Source organism: Oryx dammah, unplaced genomic scaffold (assembly GCF_014754425.2).
Source record: "Oryx dammah isolate SB20612 unplaced genomic scaffold, SCBI_Odam_1.1 HiC_scaffold_11209, whole genome shotgun sequence".
NCBI classification, from domain to species: Eukaryota; Metazoa; Chordata; class Mammalia; order Artiodactyla; family Bovidae; genus Oryx; species Oryx dammah.
Window position 1 is genome coordinate 3071629 of NW_024080602.1, and position 17670 is coordinate 3089298.

Here is a 17670-nt window from a genome sequence, read left to right on the forward strand (position 1 = left end):
AGGAGACTCACAATCCAGCGTCATTCCCCTGATGCCCCAGCAGTTCTCAAGGGCAGGGTCCAGATTTCCATCCACTGGAAGCTTCCAGAGGGAAGGCATAGTTACTAGGTCTCCTGTGAGGGCTGCAGGCCCCCAAGGGCAGAATCCCTAGAGTCAGAGGGCTCCCTGACCTGCAGCCGCCTCCTCTCCAGTGGAGGCCTTCCTCCTCCAATGGGCAGAAGCCTCTCTGATGAGGGGATCACATTCTCCCCACCCCCATCTCTTCTCTCATATCTCACCTGTGCCTTCTACAGGGGCCTAGAGATGGGGAGGTGACTCAGGCCTTGCCAGCAATGCTCCCAAAACTAGCGTTGCCTTCTTAGATGCCTGTCTTTGAAACAATGGCCCCAAAGAAGAAGGAAAAGACAGCTGGGATGATGACGGAGCCAGAACCGTCACGTTTTTGGTATTTGCTGCAGCAGAAGCAGCAGCAATAGAGGATGAAAATCAGTCAGGCGTCTAGAGCTCATTCGACTTATGCTGGAATGTGTAATTGCATTTTCCATAGCAAAAGGAGGTCCACGTTACCATTTCTTCTTCCTTGGCCAGAGTCAGGGTCTTTTCTCCTGCCGTGGCACACCGCCCCCCCCCCAATTTCCTATCTGTGATTTGCTTTTAGACCTGAAGATTCCTGGGGCCCATGAAGAACTGGGAAGGGCATTCTGATAACATTTCATCTTCCGTCACCCCCATCTCAGCTCCCACCATCCAAGGCAAACGAAAGCTCTTGCTTACACAGGTGTGTCTGCAACCCGGAGCAGGACCCAGAGAATGAGCAGAGGCTTGGCAGATGGATGGTGCCTGAGAGATGGTCACTCTCGGGTTCCCCGGGATAGCTTCCTCCTGCTGTCAGTTCTGGTGCTTCATCCAGACTTTCAAGGCCCTTGGGACTCTGGCTGCATCCATCTAATGCACCTGGTCCTGTGTATTCCACCTACTGTGATCAGGGATGCACCTGTCTGCTCTCTAGTGAGCAGAATCTGAGGGTGTGGGACCCAGGATGAGTGAGTTTTTAAGAAAGCGCAGGTGGGAGGAGGATCAGCCTGGATAAGACCACCGCAGTGAGGACCTCAAGTGACCACAGTGGGGAGGAAGGCTTGATGGTGGCAGGCAGGCTGGGGCAGGACTCGTGAGGCCTCCGAGGGCATCCTTCCACTTCCTAGCTACCTGCCTTCTTTGTGCGTCAGCTTCCTCACCTGTAGAGTGAGAATAATGATATACTTACTTCAAAAGGTTGTTTTGGGGCTTCCCTGGTATGGAACAACAGACTGGTTCCAAATAGGAAAAGGAGTCCATCAAGGCTGTATATTGTCACCCTGTTTATTTAACTTATATGCAGAGTACATCATGAGAAACGCTGGGCTGGAAGAAGCACAAGCTGGAATCAAGATTGCCGGGAGAAATATCAATAACCTCAGATATGCAGATAACACCACCCTTATGGCAGAAAGTGAAGAGGAACTAAAAATCCTTTTGATGAAAGTGAAAGTGGAGAGTGAAAAAGTTGGCTTAAAGCTCAACATTCAGAAAACGAAGATCATGGCATTTGGTCCCATCACTTCATGGGAAATAGATGGGGAAACAGTAGGAACAGTGTCAGACTTTATTTTTTGGGGCTCCAAAATCACTGCAGATGGTGAGTGCAGCCATGAAATTAAAAGACGCTTACTCCTTGGAAGAAAAGTTATGACCAACCTAGATAGCATATTCAAAATCAGAGACATTACTTTGCTGACTAAGGTCTGTCTAGTCAAGGCTATGGTTTTTCCTGTGGTCATGTATGGATGTGAGAGTTGGACTGTGAAGAAAGCTGAGTGCTGAAGAATTGATGTGTTTGAACTGTGGTGTTGGAGAAGACTCTTGAGAGTCCCTTAGACTGCAAGGAGATCCAACCAGTCCATTCTGAAGGAGATCAACCCTGGGATTTCCTTGGAAAGAGTGATGCTAAAGTAGAAACTCCAGTACTTTGGCCACCTCATGTGAAGAGTTGACTCAGTGGAAAAGACTCTGATGCTGGGAGGGATTGGGGGCAGGAGGAGAGGGAGACGACCGAGGATGAGATGGCTGGATGGCATTACCGACTCGATGGACGTGAGTCTGAGTGAACTCCGGGAGTTGGTGATGGACAGGGAGGCCTGGCGTGCTGCGATTCATGGGGTTGCAAACAGTCGGACATGACTGAGCGACTGAACTGAACTGGTGGTCCTGTGGGTAAGAATCTGCCTGCCAATGTAGGGGACGTCGTTTTGATCCCTGGCCCGGGAAGATCCCACATACAGAGAGGCAACTAAGTCCGTGTGCCACAACACCCTAGATCTTGTGCTCCACAAGAAAGAGAAGCCCTCACCACAACCAGAGAAAGCCCACATGCAGCCACGAAGACCCAGCACAGCCAAAAAAGAAATACATACATTTAAAAGTTGGTGTGAGGATTAAATACATGTAGCATAGTACCTGGTGCCTAGTGAATTCTCTGTGCATGTGCACTGGAATTTTTCTTATTATTATCTAAATGGAAGGGAACTGTCTGTACCAGTCAGAGAGCTAGGAAGTAAACTAAGGAGAAAAAGGCCAACAGGTCCTAATTCTGGGAACAGGTTCTCAGATGGTGAGAAATCCATCAGACACAAGCCTCTCTGCATATTCCTAGTACAGGGCAAGGGTAAAAAGATAAAAAGTCATTCCTGGATGTTGCCCTGAATAGTGTATAGCTGGAGAAGAGAGCAGGGAAGATGTGGAAACTCCTGTCATCCACGATAGAAAGCGACAGGCTGTGAGCCACCCAGAGGAAGGTTTGCTCTGAATGTTGTAAAGAGGTGACATCAGAGCTGAGCCTCGATGCTTGAGAAGAAGGGAAGAAAGGCCTTCAGGCAGGGTGGACAGCGTGGGCAAAGGCACTGGGGCAGCTCAGACAGCAGGGAAACTTGATTCAGTTCCAAGATCTGCTGAGTGCTTTCCATACACCAAGCTCTGCCACAGGTTAGTTACCGCATTCAATCTTGTCACCCACACGTTGAGGTTGGCATTATTATTCCCACTTTATAGATGAGTAAACGGAGGACCAGAAAGGAGTAGTCCCCGGCCCGGGGTCAGCCATTAATGAATGAATGTTGGAGCCAGGCTTCTAACAAGCCCCCACCCCGAACTCAAGGCCACGCTTTCTCTAGGCCTAGCTTCGCCCTCAGAGAGTCTGGCAGGAGGGCAGGAGGAACCAGGCCATTCCTGACACTTTGGCCCAGAAAGGCTGTTCTCTTCTCCTTTGACGGCCCCGCATTCACACTACGAACTCCTGCCTCTGTGCCACCTCGCTGATTCCTGCACATCACCTTTCAAGGCCAGGTTGTATCTCCAGAGTCTTCCTGACCCCCTGGCCCACAGCTGTCTCTCCCAACCCTGGCACTCGGGTGGCCACCTTGTACTTTCTCTCATCGAGGTTTCCTCAGGTGGCTCAGCAGTGTTTGAGGCCAGCCCCCACCTCGGTGCTGGGTCCAGCAACACAGACCCCATCTTGCCTTCATGGCGCCACTGTCCTGGTGGGGAGATTGGACTAATCAAATGATCACACCTGCTCTGTATAATTACTAACCAGGTAATTCTAAAGGAGGGGTCGCGGGTCACCTGTTAGTGAATTCAAGGGGTTGTTGAGATCATTAGACAAGATCTGATGTAATGGTGGAGTGAGGGTGGTCAGGGGAGCTCCCTGGGGAGGTGGAAGAATGGGACATGTGTGCTGAGATCTGAAGGAGAAGAGCAGATCAGATCAGATCAGAACTTCTCTGAGGAGAAGCTCATCAGAGAGATTCTGGCAGAAGAAATAGCGTGTGCGAAGGCCCCAAGACAGGAGGAAGCCAAGTGGGAGCAGAAAGACAGCCCTGGGGCCTGGGCCACAGGAAGCCAGAGGAAAACTTGACAAGAGGCTAGGGAGGCTCAGAGGGCTCCGGGGCCAGGGGACTGTGGGGTTTCTCCCAAGACCCTTGGGAAGCTAGTGGCAGCAGTGGGGCTGGTCCTGGGAGAGGGTGGAGTGGCCAGCATTGCTGCTCAGCCAAGCCTCCCTAAGCTCTAGCGCGCACTCCCCGGGGCGCACAGGTGGTCTGGACGTGTGTCGGCCGGCATGCCTCAGCAGCTGGGATGGGGCCGCCCCACCTGGGGACCGGTCGGTGGCCTCCATCTTGGCCTGGATAGTGGGTCTGAGACCCAGTGGTGCTCGCACTGCACGCTCTGGATTCCCTGCCTTCCTGAGACTGGCTGATGCTTCTTCAAAAGAAAGATAAGCTGCTGGGAAAGGGAGCAGCAGCTGATGTAATTTTGGCCACAGTCCACAGGAGAGCAAGCCCAAGAACTGGCTTTTCCCCCCGCTGTCATCAATATAAGGGCAGTGAAGTGGCCAGCTGCCCAGCCAGGCTCCCGGAGTCTCTGCAATCGGTCTGCTGATTCCCATCAGAAACAATTTTGTTTTGTTTTGCTGGTGCTTGGGGTTCGTAAGTCTCTGAGAAGAGTACATTCCCTGAGAATGAAAGCCATCCGCCGTGAGGGGAGCAGTCCAGAGATCTTGTCAGGAGGCACGGTCCAGGGTGTCAGACTTGACATCACTTTTAGGAAATCTGTACTCTGGTTGGTTCGTTTGGTCAGAAGCAAATGCCAACTTGAGGAAGAAACCAGCACTTTGTAACTTAATGCCCCAGTCTTGAGACTGTTTGTCCTCTCCCTGTGGCCAGACTTCGCTAATCTTGTCCCAGGGGGTTGGGGGTGGGTACTGGGGGAGATAGGACCTGTCCTAGACGGAGCCCCCCGCCCAGAGTGAGTGGAAGAGCTCAGGGCCACTGGCTCCTCTCCCATCTGCTGACCCCAACCAAACCCAAAGAAGACATAGGAGGTGGGACCCGAGGTCAAGAAAGGAGACCCCTTTCTCTGAAAGGAATGTTCCTGCCCCCTCTTCCAGGGGTAACACAGAGCCTAGAGCCCCGAGCGGTCTCATCATGGAAGTGTTCTAACCTCCTCCCAGCCGAGCAATTCAGGACAAATTAACCTCCCAGAGATATGATAATATCTATTTCACGGGGTTGGTGTGTGATTTAAGTAAGTAATATAAAATTACTGGTTAGATACCTAGAATAGTGCCCGGAATATATTAGTGCTCAGTAAATATTTTTACTCCTGTTCCTCATTGAGGGGAGAGAGCATCCCAGGCAAATGCAGGTCCTGGTCTCTAAGCATTCCATCAGTATCTGTTGACCACTGATCATGATCTAGATCTTGATTCAAGGCACTAAGTATATGACACTCAGCAGTGTCTCTCTGCACTTAGAGGACACAAGAATATTATGAAATATCAGCTGTGTGACAATCAGATACCTCTGTAACGTGTTAGGGATAAGTGCTATGAAGACAAATGAAGAAAGAGATGAGAGTGACAGGGTATCCTGGTGATGGACAAGATGACATTGAAACAGGGACCCTAAAGTAGTCATGTATGGATGTGAGTTGGACTGTGAAGAAAGCTGAGCACCGAAGAATTGATGCTTTTGAACTGTGGTGTTGGAGAAGACTCTTGAGAGTCCCTTGGACTGCAAGAAGATCCAACCAGTCCATTCTGAAGGAGATTAGCCCTGGAATTTCTTTGGAAGGAATGATGCTAAAGCTGAAACTCCAGTACTTTGGCCACCTCATGCAAAGAGTTGACTCATTGGAAAAGATTCTGATGCTGGGAGGGATTGAGGGCAGGAGGAGAAGGGGACGACCAAGGATGAGATGGCTGGATAGCATCACAGACTCGATGGACGTGAATCTGAGTGAACTCCGGGAGTTGGTGATGGACAGGGAGGCCTGGCGTGCTGCGATTCATGGGGTCACAAAGAGTCGGACATGACTGAGCGACTGAACTGAACTGAACTGAACTGAATGATGTGGGGGAGTGAGCACTGCTAGTAACTCAGGGAGGAGCATCCAGGCAAAAGGAAAGGCAGCCAGGGCAAAGATGCTGAGCAGGGACAGGTCTGACACATTCTAATAACAGGAAAGGGACAGTGTGACTAGAGCAGAAGGAAGGGGGACAAGAGTAAATGAGGGGCAGAGGGAACCAGCTGGGGTTCCTTTGGGGAATCACAGGGCCTGGCAGGTAAGGAGTTTGGCTTTGACTGTGGGTTGCTGGAAAACCAATGGAGGGTATGGAGCTGGAGTCATGGGATCCAGCAGGTCTTGGAAGGATCCTTCCGGCCATGTTTGCCCAAGATGCACTGATAGTGGAGAAGACCTTGAAGACACAATGTACATCTTGACTTCACTGGCCCTCACCTCCCTGCCAGCCTGGGAATGGTGGGGTAGGTCTGGATTTCCTGACTGCCAGGCACACCTGCCTCTTGCTCAGGGTCCCCTCACTCTGCTGGGCTTGGGTACAGGAATGGGAGGACCACGGACCACCAGAGGACATTCCCAGGAGGCCCCAGGGAGCCAGATAAAGTGTTTCCCCTGCAGTCAGGGAATGTGTATGGCCTGTGCATGTATGTGTGTGTGCACGTCCATGTGTGGGCATGTGTTCGTGCACATATGTGCCTCTCTGAATGTGCATACGTGCACATGCGTGTACCATTTCTGGGGCAGAGTTGGAGAGTTCCGCAGGTGACACCAGTGTCTCCCTCTGCTCTGTGACATGCCCACATTGGCCAAGGACCAGTGATCCTTCATCCCCCTGTGTTCACCTGATCGGGCCCCTCTTCCCCAGGGCTGCCTGCTGCTGACCAGGCTAATAAGTTCATTCGTGGCTGGGCTTTGTAAATAAGGCAATGGTGATTAACACATGAGAGGAATGGCAATGATATTTTGTCTGCTGTGCTCTGTTAATTGTTGTTGTTCAGTCACTAAGTCGTGTCTAACTGCCTCAAGGCTTTCCACTAGGCAGAATCAGTTAATTGACCAATTAGGGGCCAAGGTGAAACGGTTTTACGGGACTTTTCCTGCTGTGCCTCAGCTGCTGCAGCTGAGCAGTGGCCCTGGCTGTGGCCAGGCGGAGCTTTGCAGGTGGATTCAGAAGGAGAGGGCCAGCCAGAGCACTGGAGCCGTGTCCACTAGGACCCCAGGCCTGGCTGGGGCAAAGGGGGTGGCAAGAGAGGTGGGAAGTCAGCTCCTTGACTACGTAGCAGTCAGAGGTGAGAGAAGGGAGGAGTAGAGAGAGAAGGAGGAGAGGGGAGGGAAAAGACAGAAAAAAAAAAAAAAAAAACACGCAAGAGGAGACCAGCAGAAGTTAGCAGCAGAGTTAGAGGAAGGAGTGATGGAGGAGGCCAGGCACTGTCCCTTCACTGTGAGGCCAGGGACTCTTTCGGGGAAGGACAAGGTCTTACCCTTCAGACCTGCCTGGTCTCTAAGAGGAGGCTTTAGACCTGTGCCTCCCCTACCAGATTGGCTCCCCCCAGGGCAGGGGATGGGCTCCCCAAACAGGGACTGTGTTAACCAATACTGGGGGCTCCCCAAGGATAGGGATGCTGACTCCATCCACGGCCGAGACCCTCCAAGGCAGGTGATCTGCTGGGGGTGGCCGGTCACGGCCCTGGGACCAGGATATCCGCCTGCCTGACCTCTCTCCTCCCCTCTCAGGGTTCACGGCCACCTTCAACATGGACACCAAGAAGCCCCGCGTCATCCCCGGCTCCAGGGCCGCCTTCTTTGGCTACACGGTGCAGCAGCATGACATCAGCGGCAGGAAGTGGTGAGTGAGAGCTGCCACCCCTCCCCCACCCCCCTTCACAGCCCTGCACCTCCCCCCACCCAGGCCCCCCATGGGCTGACAGCACAGGCCCTCGCATGCAAATGCCCCCCTTCCCAGGGCCTTGACTTCCTGTCCTGGGGCTGCCTAGGATCTGCCCTGTCTTTGAAACCATGAGCATCCCCTTCACAGGCCTCCATCTTCTCATCTGAGAAATGGGAATGAACACCCTCTTTCTTCTGGTTATGAGACAGCACAGGCAGCAGGCACCAAGAACCAGTAATCACCCCCTCTCATCCCCTCTCAGGGCCCCAGGCTCTCATCAGCAGGGGCAGCACTTCTGGTTGTGGCTGTTGGGAGAGCTGTGAAAGGTGGAGTGTCTCTGCAAGGATGGATGTGCTCAAAGCTGAAACACAGGCCCCAGTGGGGCAAAGGGAAGTGAGAGAAGGCTAAGTGTGGGGAGAGGACCTCCCTGGGGCGGGTGCAGTCAGGAGGCAGGAAGAGTCAGCCTCCTATTTCCAATATAACTTTGCTGGATTATATTTCACATGTTACATAATTTACTCATTTCAAGTGTCAGCTCAGCGATTTCTTCTGAAATTTACCAAGTTGTGCAGCCATCACTACAAATCAGTTGTAGGACATTTTCACACACACCCCATTTATTTAAGAATGTATTCCCATATCAAACAGCAAGATTCAACAATGTAAAAGCCACAATTACTTTTGTACCGACCCAGTAGTATCTCGTGGTGAGTTTAACTGGCATTTCTCTAATGACTAACAATGTTGAGTAATTTTTGTGAATTTATTGGCCATTTTGGTATCCTATTTTATTATGTGTCTGATTCAGTCTTTTGCCCATTTAAAAAATTGTGTTGTATGTATTTTTCTTAATAATTTATACAACTTAAAAAATATATATATTCTATATACAAATCCTTTGTCAGAGAAAAGCATTGCAAAGAACTTCTCCCTGTCTGTGGCTTGCATTTTCATTTCCTTAATGGTGTCTTTTTGTGAACAGAAGTTCTTTAATAAAGTCTAATTTATCACTCTTTTTATAGTGTCTTGTGTGTCCCATTTAAGAAATGTTTGCTTCCCTCAAGATCATGATACTTTCCAGAAGTATCTTTTTTCCTCTTTTTTCTTCCAGAAGTTTGATGTTTTTGCTTTCTCATTTAAGTCAGTGGTTCATCTCAAATAAATGTTTGTATGAGATGTGAGATAAAGGTCAAAGGTGTTTTTTTTTTTAATTTAAAATATGGATATCCAGTTGATCTAGCACCATTTGTTAAAAGACTATTTTCCCACTGAATTGTAGTGTCGTCTTTGTTGGAAATCAGGTGACCCCTATACTTATGGGTCTATTTCTAGCTCTGTTCTAATCTGTAAAATAGAAAGCTGCCTTGGTTACTTAGCTTCAGAGAAAGTCTTGAAGTTAGGTAATGTGAATTCTTCACATTTGTTCCTCTTTGACAAGATTGTTTTGGTTATACTAGGTCTTCCGTGTTTTCCTATGAATTTTAGAATCAGCTTGTCAATTTCCCCTCATCAAACTTGCTGACATTTTGATTGGGATTACATTGAATTTATAAATCAATTTGGGGAGAAATGAAGTCTTATTAATACTGAGTCTTCCAATCTATGAACATGTATATGCCTTCACTTACTTAGTTTTTTGTTTGTTTTCTTTAGTTCTACCAGTTTATTGCTACCAACCCGTCACCCTCCACCCTCATGCACACATGCTCAGTCATGTGACCCCATGGACTGCAGCCCGCCAGGTTCCTCTGTCCATGGACTTTTCCAGGCAAGAATACTGGAGTGGGTTGCCATTTCCTTCTCCATACTTACTTAGTTTTTAAAATTTCTCCTTTTAATAGTGCTTTGAAATTTTCAGTGTAAAATTCTTGCATATCTGTTATTACTTTGGTTCCTAGGTACTTGGTATTTTATGCTAATTAAAAGGGACTGTTCTTTTTTAAAATTGGAATGCTTTTATTTCATTTTGGTAGTATAGTAAAATACAACTGATTTTTGTGTATTTACATTATATCCAGCAATTTTACTAAACTCATTTATTTCTATCTTGTGTCTGTAGATTCTTACGTATTTTTATGTATACAAGCAGATCATCTGAATTAATTGTTAGTTTTGTTTCTTCTTTTCTAATCTTCATAGCTTTTATTTCTGTTTCTTGCCTAATTGCAGTAGCTAGGATGTGCAGTTCTAGGTTGAATAGAAGTTGTGATACTGAATGTGCTTTTCTTATTTCCTTTGTTAAAGGGAAGACTATATTTCATAATTAAATAAGATGTTAACTATAGTTTATTCATTTGTTTGTTGTAGATATCATCAGATTAAGGAGGTTTTCTTCTATTCCTAGTTTTCTGAGGTTTATTTGTGTGTGTGTGTGTATAAATAGTTATGGAATTTTATCAGATTTTTTTCTGCAAAGATTGAGATGTTATGTGGTTCTTCTTTATTCTGTTAATAATGTTAATTTGGAGAAGGCAATGGCACCCCACTCCAGTTCTCCTGCCTGGAAAATCCCATGGACGGAGGAGCCTGGTGGGCTGCAGTCCATGGGGTCGAGGAGGGTCAGACACGACTGAGTGACTTCACTTTCACTTTTCCCTTTCATGCATTGGAGAAGGAAATGGCAACCCACTCCAGTGTTCTTGCCTAGAGAATCCCAGGGACGGGGGCTGCCGTCTATGGGGTCACACAGAGTTGGACATGACTGAAGTGACTTAGCAGCAGCAGCATACATCATATATTCATGAGGTATATTGTGCAGCTAAATGTACCCAATGCATTCTTTTTTTAAATTTTTTTTTACATCTAATGTATTCTTAATTATATATGTTTTATTTTGTAATTCCTGAATCTCTGTTTGATTTTTTATAGACTCTAATTCTATTAAAATAATCTTTCTCCCGTTTGTCCATCTTTTACTCTATTTTTTAAAACATATTAATAACAGTGATTTTGAAAACCTTCTTGGCTAACTCCAATATCTGGATCATCTCTGGCTCTGTTCTTAGTGACTATTTTACCTTATGGTTACGAGTCACTTTTTCCTGATTATTTGCCTGTTTAGTGTATATTTTTTAATTCTGTGCAGAATATTGTGACTAGTACACGGTAGAAGCTATAGATTGTGTTACTCTCCTTTAGATAATGCTACATTTTGTTCTGATAGGCAATTAGAACACTGGTGAAACCACCTAGAATTTACCACAGCTTGGTTTGGGCCTTGGTTAGGGCAGGTATCATCTAGTTGTGCCCTTACTCCTAAGGTGCTTCCCTGATGGTTCAGACGGTAAAGAGTCTGACGGCAATGCAGGAGACCCAGGTTCAACTTCGGGAAGATCCCCTGGGGAAGGGAATGGCTACCTACTCCAAAATTTTTGCCTGGAGAATTCTATGAAAAGAGGGGACTGGTCGGCTACAGTCCTTGGGGTCACAAAGAGTTGGAGAGGGAGGGATTGGGGGCAGGAGGAGAAGGGGACGACCCAGGATGAGATGGCTGGATGGCATCACTGACTCGATGGACGTGAGTCTGAGTGAACTCCGGGAGTTGGTGATGGACAGGGAGGCCTGGCGTGCTGCAATTCATGGGGTCGCAAAGAGTTGGACACGACTGAGCGACTGAACTGAAATGAACTGAGCGATTAACATTTTCTTTTACTTACTCCTAAGGCGCAGTCTTTACTCCTAAGGCATGAATTTGGGGGGATCTCAACTAAAAGCCCACAGCATTCATTAAAATTTATTTTTGACTAGGCATGAACCCTAACATCTCCCAAGTACTGGGAAGCCTCTAAAATCTCTGCCCCACTTCTCTGATAAATTTTCCAGAGTCTCACACCATCCATGCACAGCTTAGGGGTCATCCAAGGACCCTGAGGGAAAATGTTAGCAGAGTTTGGGGGCCTTTTTCCCTGTGACTGTCTCCTTTCTACCTGCCCCCACCAAATCCTGGTCATTTTTTCAGTCCCCACTCCAATCCCTCTTTCCTCCACCCTGCAAGTCCGCTGTTCTCTGTCTGGACTCCTGTTCCCTGTGCTGCAGCAGGAAAGCACCCTCATCGAGAAAGCTGAGTAAATGTGGCTTCAGTGCCTGTGCTTCCCTTTATTCAAGTATTGAGCTCTGTACTGACTGCGGGCTGCTCCCTGAGCATAATTGTTTCATGTATTTTATCTAGCTTTCGTAGTTGTTAATGGCCGGAATTCAAAGTTCTCTTTCACATTCTTTCAGTTCAGTTCAGTTCAGTTCAGTTCAGTCGCTCAGTCGTGTCCAACTCTTTGCGACCCCATGTGCAGCATGCCAGGCCTCCCTGTCCATCACCAACTCCCGGAGTTCACTCAGGTTTATGTCCATCGAGTCAGTGATGCCATCCAGCCATCTCATCCTGGGTCGTCCCCTTCTCCTCCTGCCCCCAATCCCTCCCAGCATCAGAGTCTTTTCCAATGAGTCAACTCTTCACATGAGGTGGCCAAAGTACTGGAGTTTCAGCTTCAGCATCAGTCCTTCCAAAGAAATATCAGGGCTGATCTCCTTCAGAATGGACTGGTTGGATCTCCTTGCAGTCCAAGGGACTCTCAAGAGTCTTCTCCAACACCACAGTTCAAAAGCATCAATTCTTCGGCACTCAGCCTTCTTCACAGTCCAACTCTCACATCTATACAGGACCAGTGGAAAAACCATAGCCTTGACTAGATGGACCTTAGTCGGCAAAGTAATGTGTCTGCTTTTGAATATGCTATCTAGGTTGGCCATAACTTTTCTTCCAAGGAGTAAGCGTCTTTTAATTTCATGGCTGCAGTCCCCATCTGCAGTGATTTTGGAGCCCCCCAAAATAAAGTCTGACACTGTTTCTACTGTTTCCCCATCTATTTCCCATGAAGTGATGGGACCAGATGCCATGATCTTCGTTTTCTGAATGTTGAGCTTTAAGCCAACCTTTTCACTCTCCTCTTTCACTTTCATCAAGAGGCTTTTTAGCTCCTCTTCACTTTCTGCCATAAGGGTGGTATCATCGGTACATCTGAGGTTATTGATATTTCTCCCAGCAATCTTGATTCCAGCTTGTGTTTCTTCCAGTCCAGCGTTTCTCATGATGTACTCTGCATATAAGTTAAATAAGCAGGGTGACAATATACAGCCTTGACGGACTCCTTTTCCTATTTGGAACGAGTCTGTTGTTCCATGTCCAGTTCTAATTGTTGCTTTGTGACCTGCATACAGATTTCTCAAGAGACAGGTCAGGTGGTCTGGTATTCCCATATCTCTCAGAATTTTCCACAGTTTATTGTGATCCACACAGTCAAAGGCTTTGGCATAGTCAATAAAGCAGAAATAGATGTTTTTCTGGAACTCTCTTGAATATCACTTCCCCTGAGATACCTTCTCTGACCATCCCTTCCCATCACTAGATTAGTTGTACCCATAGAAATATATATCTTCTTTTTATAACATTTATCAGATGGATAGTAACTGTCTACTTTATTGTCTTACAGAAATCAGGGTATGATGCTCAAAAGAACACACTTTGAAAGACTGAATTAATGGTTTGAACCTCTCTCAGCCAGCCCAGACATAAAAGGCACACCATCTATGTTCTTTTTTTAACACTTATTTTTTGAAGTATAGTTGATTTACAATATACTGTTAATTTCTACTGTATAGGAAAGTACAGCATCCATATCCTTTACATGGTATGAAGAGTTAAAGATTAATTAGAACTGGCTTTTCTCAGATGGAATTTGTTTTGAGCAATATTTGTTTATTAAGCTTCTGTTAATATGTTTTACTAGACTCTGCAAAATATTGGTATGAGTAAGACTTGGTTTTACTCTCAAATAACTCACAGGCTAGTTGAATAATTGACACTAAGATCCTTGAAACAATGAAAAAACAATGCAAGACAAAATACAACCTGGTGTTAATTATGTTCATCTTTGTAAGACCACTTTCTCCATGAAGGCTTTCTGGCTCCTTCTCCTAGCCTAAAATGCCCTTACCCTGCCTAAGCCCTCTCTCTCTGATGGCCTGAGTCCCTTTCTACCTTGTGTTGGAGTCACTTAGGCCCACGGCTCCCCTCACTTATTGAATGCTAGTCTCATCTCCCTGTGGCTGCGAGCAGCCAGCCAGATGTCTTGCTCACAGCAGAAATTCAGCCAGAGTTTGCAAGGAGAAATCTCTGTGGCTGAAGTCTTTGGGAGGGCTTCATAGAAGAGGAACATTGAATGAGGTCTTGGAAGTTGGGCTCAGATGAGCAGAATGGTGCAACAGAATTGACGCGAGGTTGCTCTTGCTGGTCAGAGTGCAGCCGGAAGCCTCCTGGGAGAGAGCTGCCCTGCAGCCACCGGACCCGAGCGTGCTTTCTGCCACAACTGAACTGAGAGATACAGAGAGGCCTTGGAGACCCAGGGAGCTGCACCTCCTGCAGCACAGACAGGAGCACACAGACCTTTTCAGGAATCCCTGTTCTCACTTGCATGGACCCCAGTGCATATCCTACTCGGTTGCTTCCCCTCTCTTTCTCCCCTGACCCCCATTTTTCTCATCCTGTAGGCAGCATTCCAAGAGTTTTATCCAGATGTAAGGCCCAGTGGATGTTAATAATGGGAAAAGAGAGGTCAGTGTTGGTGTCATTTGTGGGACACTGGCTGGCAGCTATGCACAGGGATGGCTCCAGTAGTGCCTATTGTTTGATGTCTATGGAATTCTCCAGGCCAGAATACTGGAGTGGGTAGCCTATCCCTTCTCCAGTGGATCTTCCTAACCCAGGAGTTGAACGGAGGTCTCCTGCTTTGCAAGTGGATTCTTTACCAGCTGAGCTACCAGGGAATCCCTAATAATGGGAAAAGAGAGGTCAATATTGGTGTCATTTGTGGGACACCAGCTGGCAGATACACACAGGGACGACTTCAGTGGTGCCTGTTCTTTGACGTTCATGCCAGGAAGAACAGAAGCAGGGGTCTGAAGGCCAAAGATTGCCACTTGGACGGAGACCTTGGGAGAAGCTCTCTCAGCCTCCTTCGCTCAGCAAACACCTATGTTTGCTCTCACACAAAGTATATAGGAAAGAACCTATCTCAGGGTGCTAGGAAAGATCAAAAAGTACCAACCAAAGAATGCATTTTGTGATCAGCAAAGCAGGAAGTGGAGGATGGGGTTGCTTGCACCCAGAAAACAGCCAGATCTAAAATCAGGCTCCTGGTAACTTGGTCAAGAGACTCTCTCTGACCCAGGCTCTTCTGTCTCCGGGTGTGGACCCAGCTTCTGGCCCTTAAGGCGGAGCTGGCATACCTCAGTCTGCATCTCCTGAGCCTGCAGAGGGGCCAGAGAATCTGTGTTTTAAAGAACGCCCTGAGAGACTGAAGATCACCATCTCCACTGAGCTCAGGGAGATGCCACTGGGAAATGACATCACACTCCAGCCCCTGCCCAGAAATCCAGCTCCCAACACTACCAGCCCCAGAGATGGACTCACTAGTTGCCTCCGACCACAGGTACCAATGAGGTCTGGCCCCATTTATCAGGCTGTGAGCCTCCTGGAATGTCAAGGGCACCAGACCCTGATGTAAATGTTAAGAAGACAAAGGGACAGACCCAATGGGGCTGCCACTTTATCCTCTTAACCTTTCATTTCCTGCCTCTACATTCCCATCGCAAACCCAAACTCGGCAGAACTAACTGTAAGCCAGTGCCTCACACATCTTGAACAGTTTTCCACATGCCTCAGTTTTAGCAACAATAACAACACTCACAGGCACACAAAAAGAAAAAGAGAAAACAAATTCCTCTCAGGCGGAGTATTCTCTGCCCCTGCTCTTTAAGCCCTTGTGTATTCTCAGAGAAATTTAATCCACATGACTCTAATATATGTACATTGAAATCATTAAGCCAGTTGGTTTTCAAGACCATTTGATGTCCCAGAAACTCTGATGTAGGGTTTGCAGAGGGCCTCTCCGAGCCTTTGGTCCACTGGAGCAGGAAGAAGCCTCCTGGTGTTAAGAAGAAACAGAGCTGGGCCCCACGAATTTCCAGTTTGTCCCTGAAGCTTGTGTCCCGAAGAGCAAAGTCTCAGCTCTCAGCGAGGCAGCGCGTTTCATCTCCTCCCCTTAAGGGCATTAGGAAGCAGGAACCTGATAGCCTAGTAGATTCTAAAAGGGGACTCCTTCTGAACTCAGTGGGCTTTAAAAACAAGAGGGCATGTGAGTTCCCTGGGCTACAGGTTCAGGGAATGAGCAACTTGTAAGAGAAATGGGCTTGTTCCCATTTTACAGATGAGGCAACTGAGACTGCGAGAAAGATAACACAATAAATGTCTGAGTTATATCTGAAACCTAGATCGCGTCAGGCCCAAAGCAGCACAGAACAGCAGCAGCCCCAGCCCAGATACTGACGGGGAAGCTGCAGTCATCCATAGTGGTGTCCCTTCCAACCAGCTACACTGCTGGCCCCTCAAGAGGCAAGACTGTGAAGTCCCAAGACCCAGCACTGGCAGATTCACATAAAAATGCTGAGCCCAGTCAGAAAGAGAGGCTGTATGGGTGTAGAATGCCAATCCTGGATGATAAATCCCAAGAGAGGGCATACAGAAAGGATCCCAGGAGTCCGTGGGAGGGAGAGTGAATGTCTAATTCAGCAGGACCAGGTGGGGGAGGGGATCGGGAGAGGGTTGTGGAGGGCATCCTTCCAGATGGGTAGGATTTCTGTGTATAGAATAGACAGGGATGAGCAGAGTGTAACAGATGGAGGGAACCACGGGGCTAAGAGGACAGGGGTGAAAAAGAAGAGGCCATGTTTAGAGAAAGGACACTGCGCCTCGTGGCTGGAGGAGGAAGTGTGGACAGCAGAGCAGTAGAGCAGAGGCTGGGAGAGTGAGGAGAGTACCACAGGGCTTGGTTTTCTTCCATTTTTTTTTTTTAATGGAGGATAATTGCTTTACAATGTTGGGTTAGCCTCCGCTTTACAGCAAGGTGAATCAGCTATACACCTGTGTATATCCCCTCTCTCTTGAGCCTCCCTCCTACCCCCGCCCCACCACCACTCTCTCCCCTCTAGGCCGTCACAGAGCACAGAGCTGAGCTCCCTGTGCTGTATAGCAGCTTCCCACTAGCTATCTCACACATGGCAGTTCGTGTATGTCAGGGCTACTTTCCCAATTTGCCCAACCCTCCTCTTCCTGCCCCTTCTCTTCCTGTGTCTACATGTCAGTTCTCTATGTCTGCATCTCTATTCCTGCCCTGCAGAGAGGTTCATCAGTACCATTTTTCTAGGTTCCACGTACATGCATTTTGTTGTTGTTCAGTCACGTTCAGCCCTTTGTGACCCCATGAAATGCAGCACGCCAGGCTTCCCTGTCCTTCGCTATGTCCTGAAGTTTGCTCAGACTCATGTCCATTGAGTCGGTGATGCCATCCAACCATCTCATCCTCTGTCAGCCCTCTTCCTCTCAATCCATCAGTCTTCCCCAGCATCAGGGTCCTTTCCAATGAGTCAGCTCTTTGAGTCAGGTGGCCAGAGTATTGGAGCTTTAGCTTCAGCATCAGTCCTTCCAATAAATATTCAGGAATGATTTCCTTTAGGATTGACTGGTGCAGGGGAGACTGAGAAGGAAGCCAAACACACTTGAGTCTTGTAGAATGACACTGCAGCCTTGGATATCTCACCGTCACTCAGGTCTCCAGCAGACCCTAATTCTCAGAGGCAGAGGAGGGTTGGGAAGGACAGGGTGGCTGGGAGCAGGCTCAGGAGGTGCAGATGGACCCTCAGTGAACATGGGGTTGGGGCTTGACCGTCAGGACTGCTCCCCTGACTAGAAAAGTCTTAGAAAATATTTAGCCCCAATCCCTCATTGGGCTTCCCTGGTGGCTCAGAAAGTAAAGAATCCACCTGCAATGCAGGAGTCCTGG

General features: G+C 47.9%; 1 protein-coding gene across 2 annotated transcripts in view; it reads left to right on the forward strand.

Moving 5' to 3' along the window:
- Window positions 1–17670, forward strand: part of LOC120860885 (integrin alpha-11) — a 139350-nt gene that overhangs the window by 33542 nt on the left and 88138 nt on the right. For both annotated transcript variants that reach the window (XM_040236596.1, XM_040236595.1), the window contains exon 2: window positions 7627–7738. In XM_040236596.1, the coding sequence (XP_040092530.1) occupies window positions 7627–7738 (112 nt within the window). The remainder of the gene's footprint in view (window positions 1–7626; window positions 7739–17670) is intronic.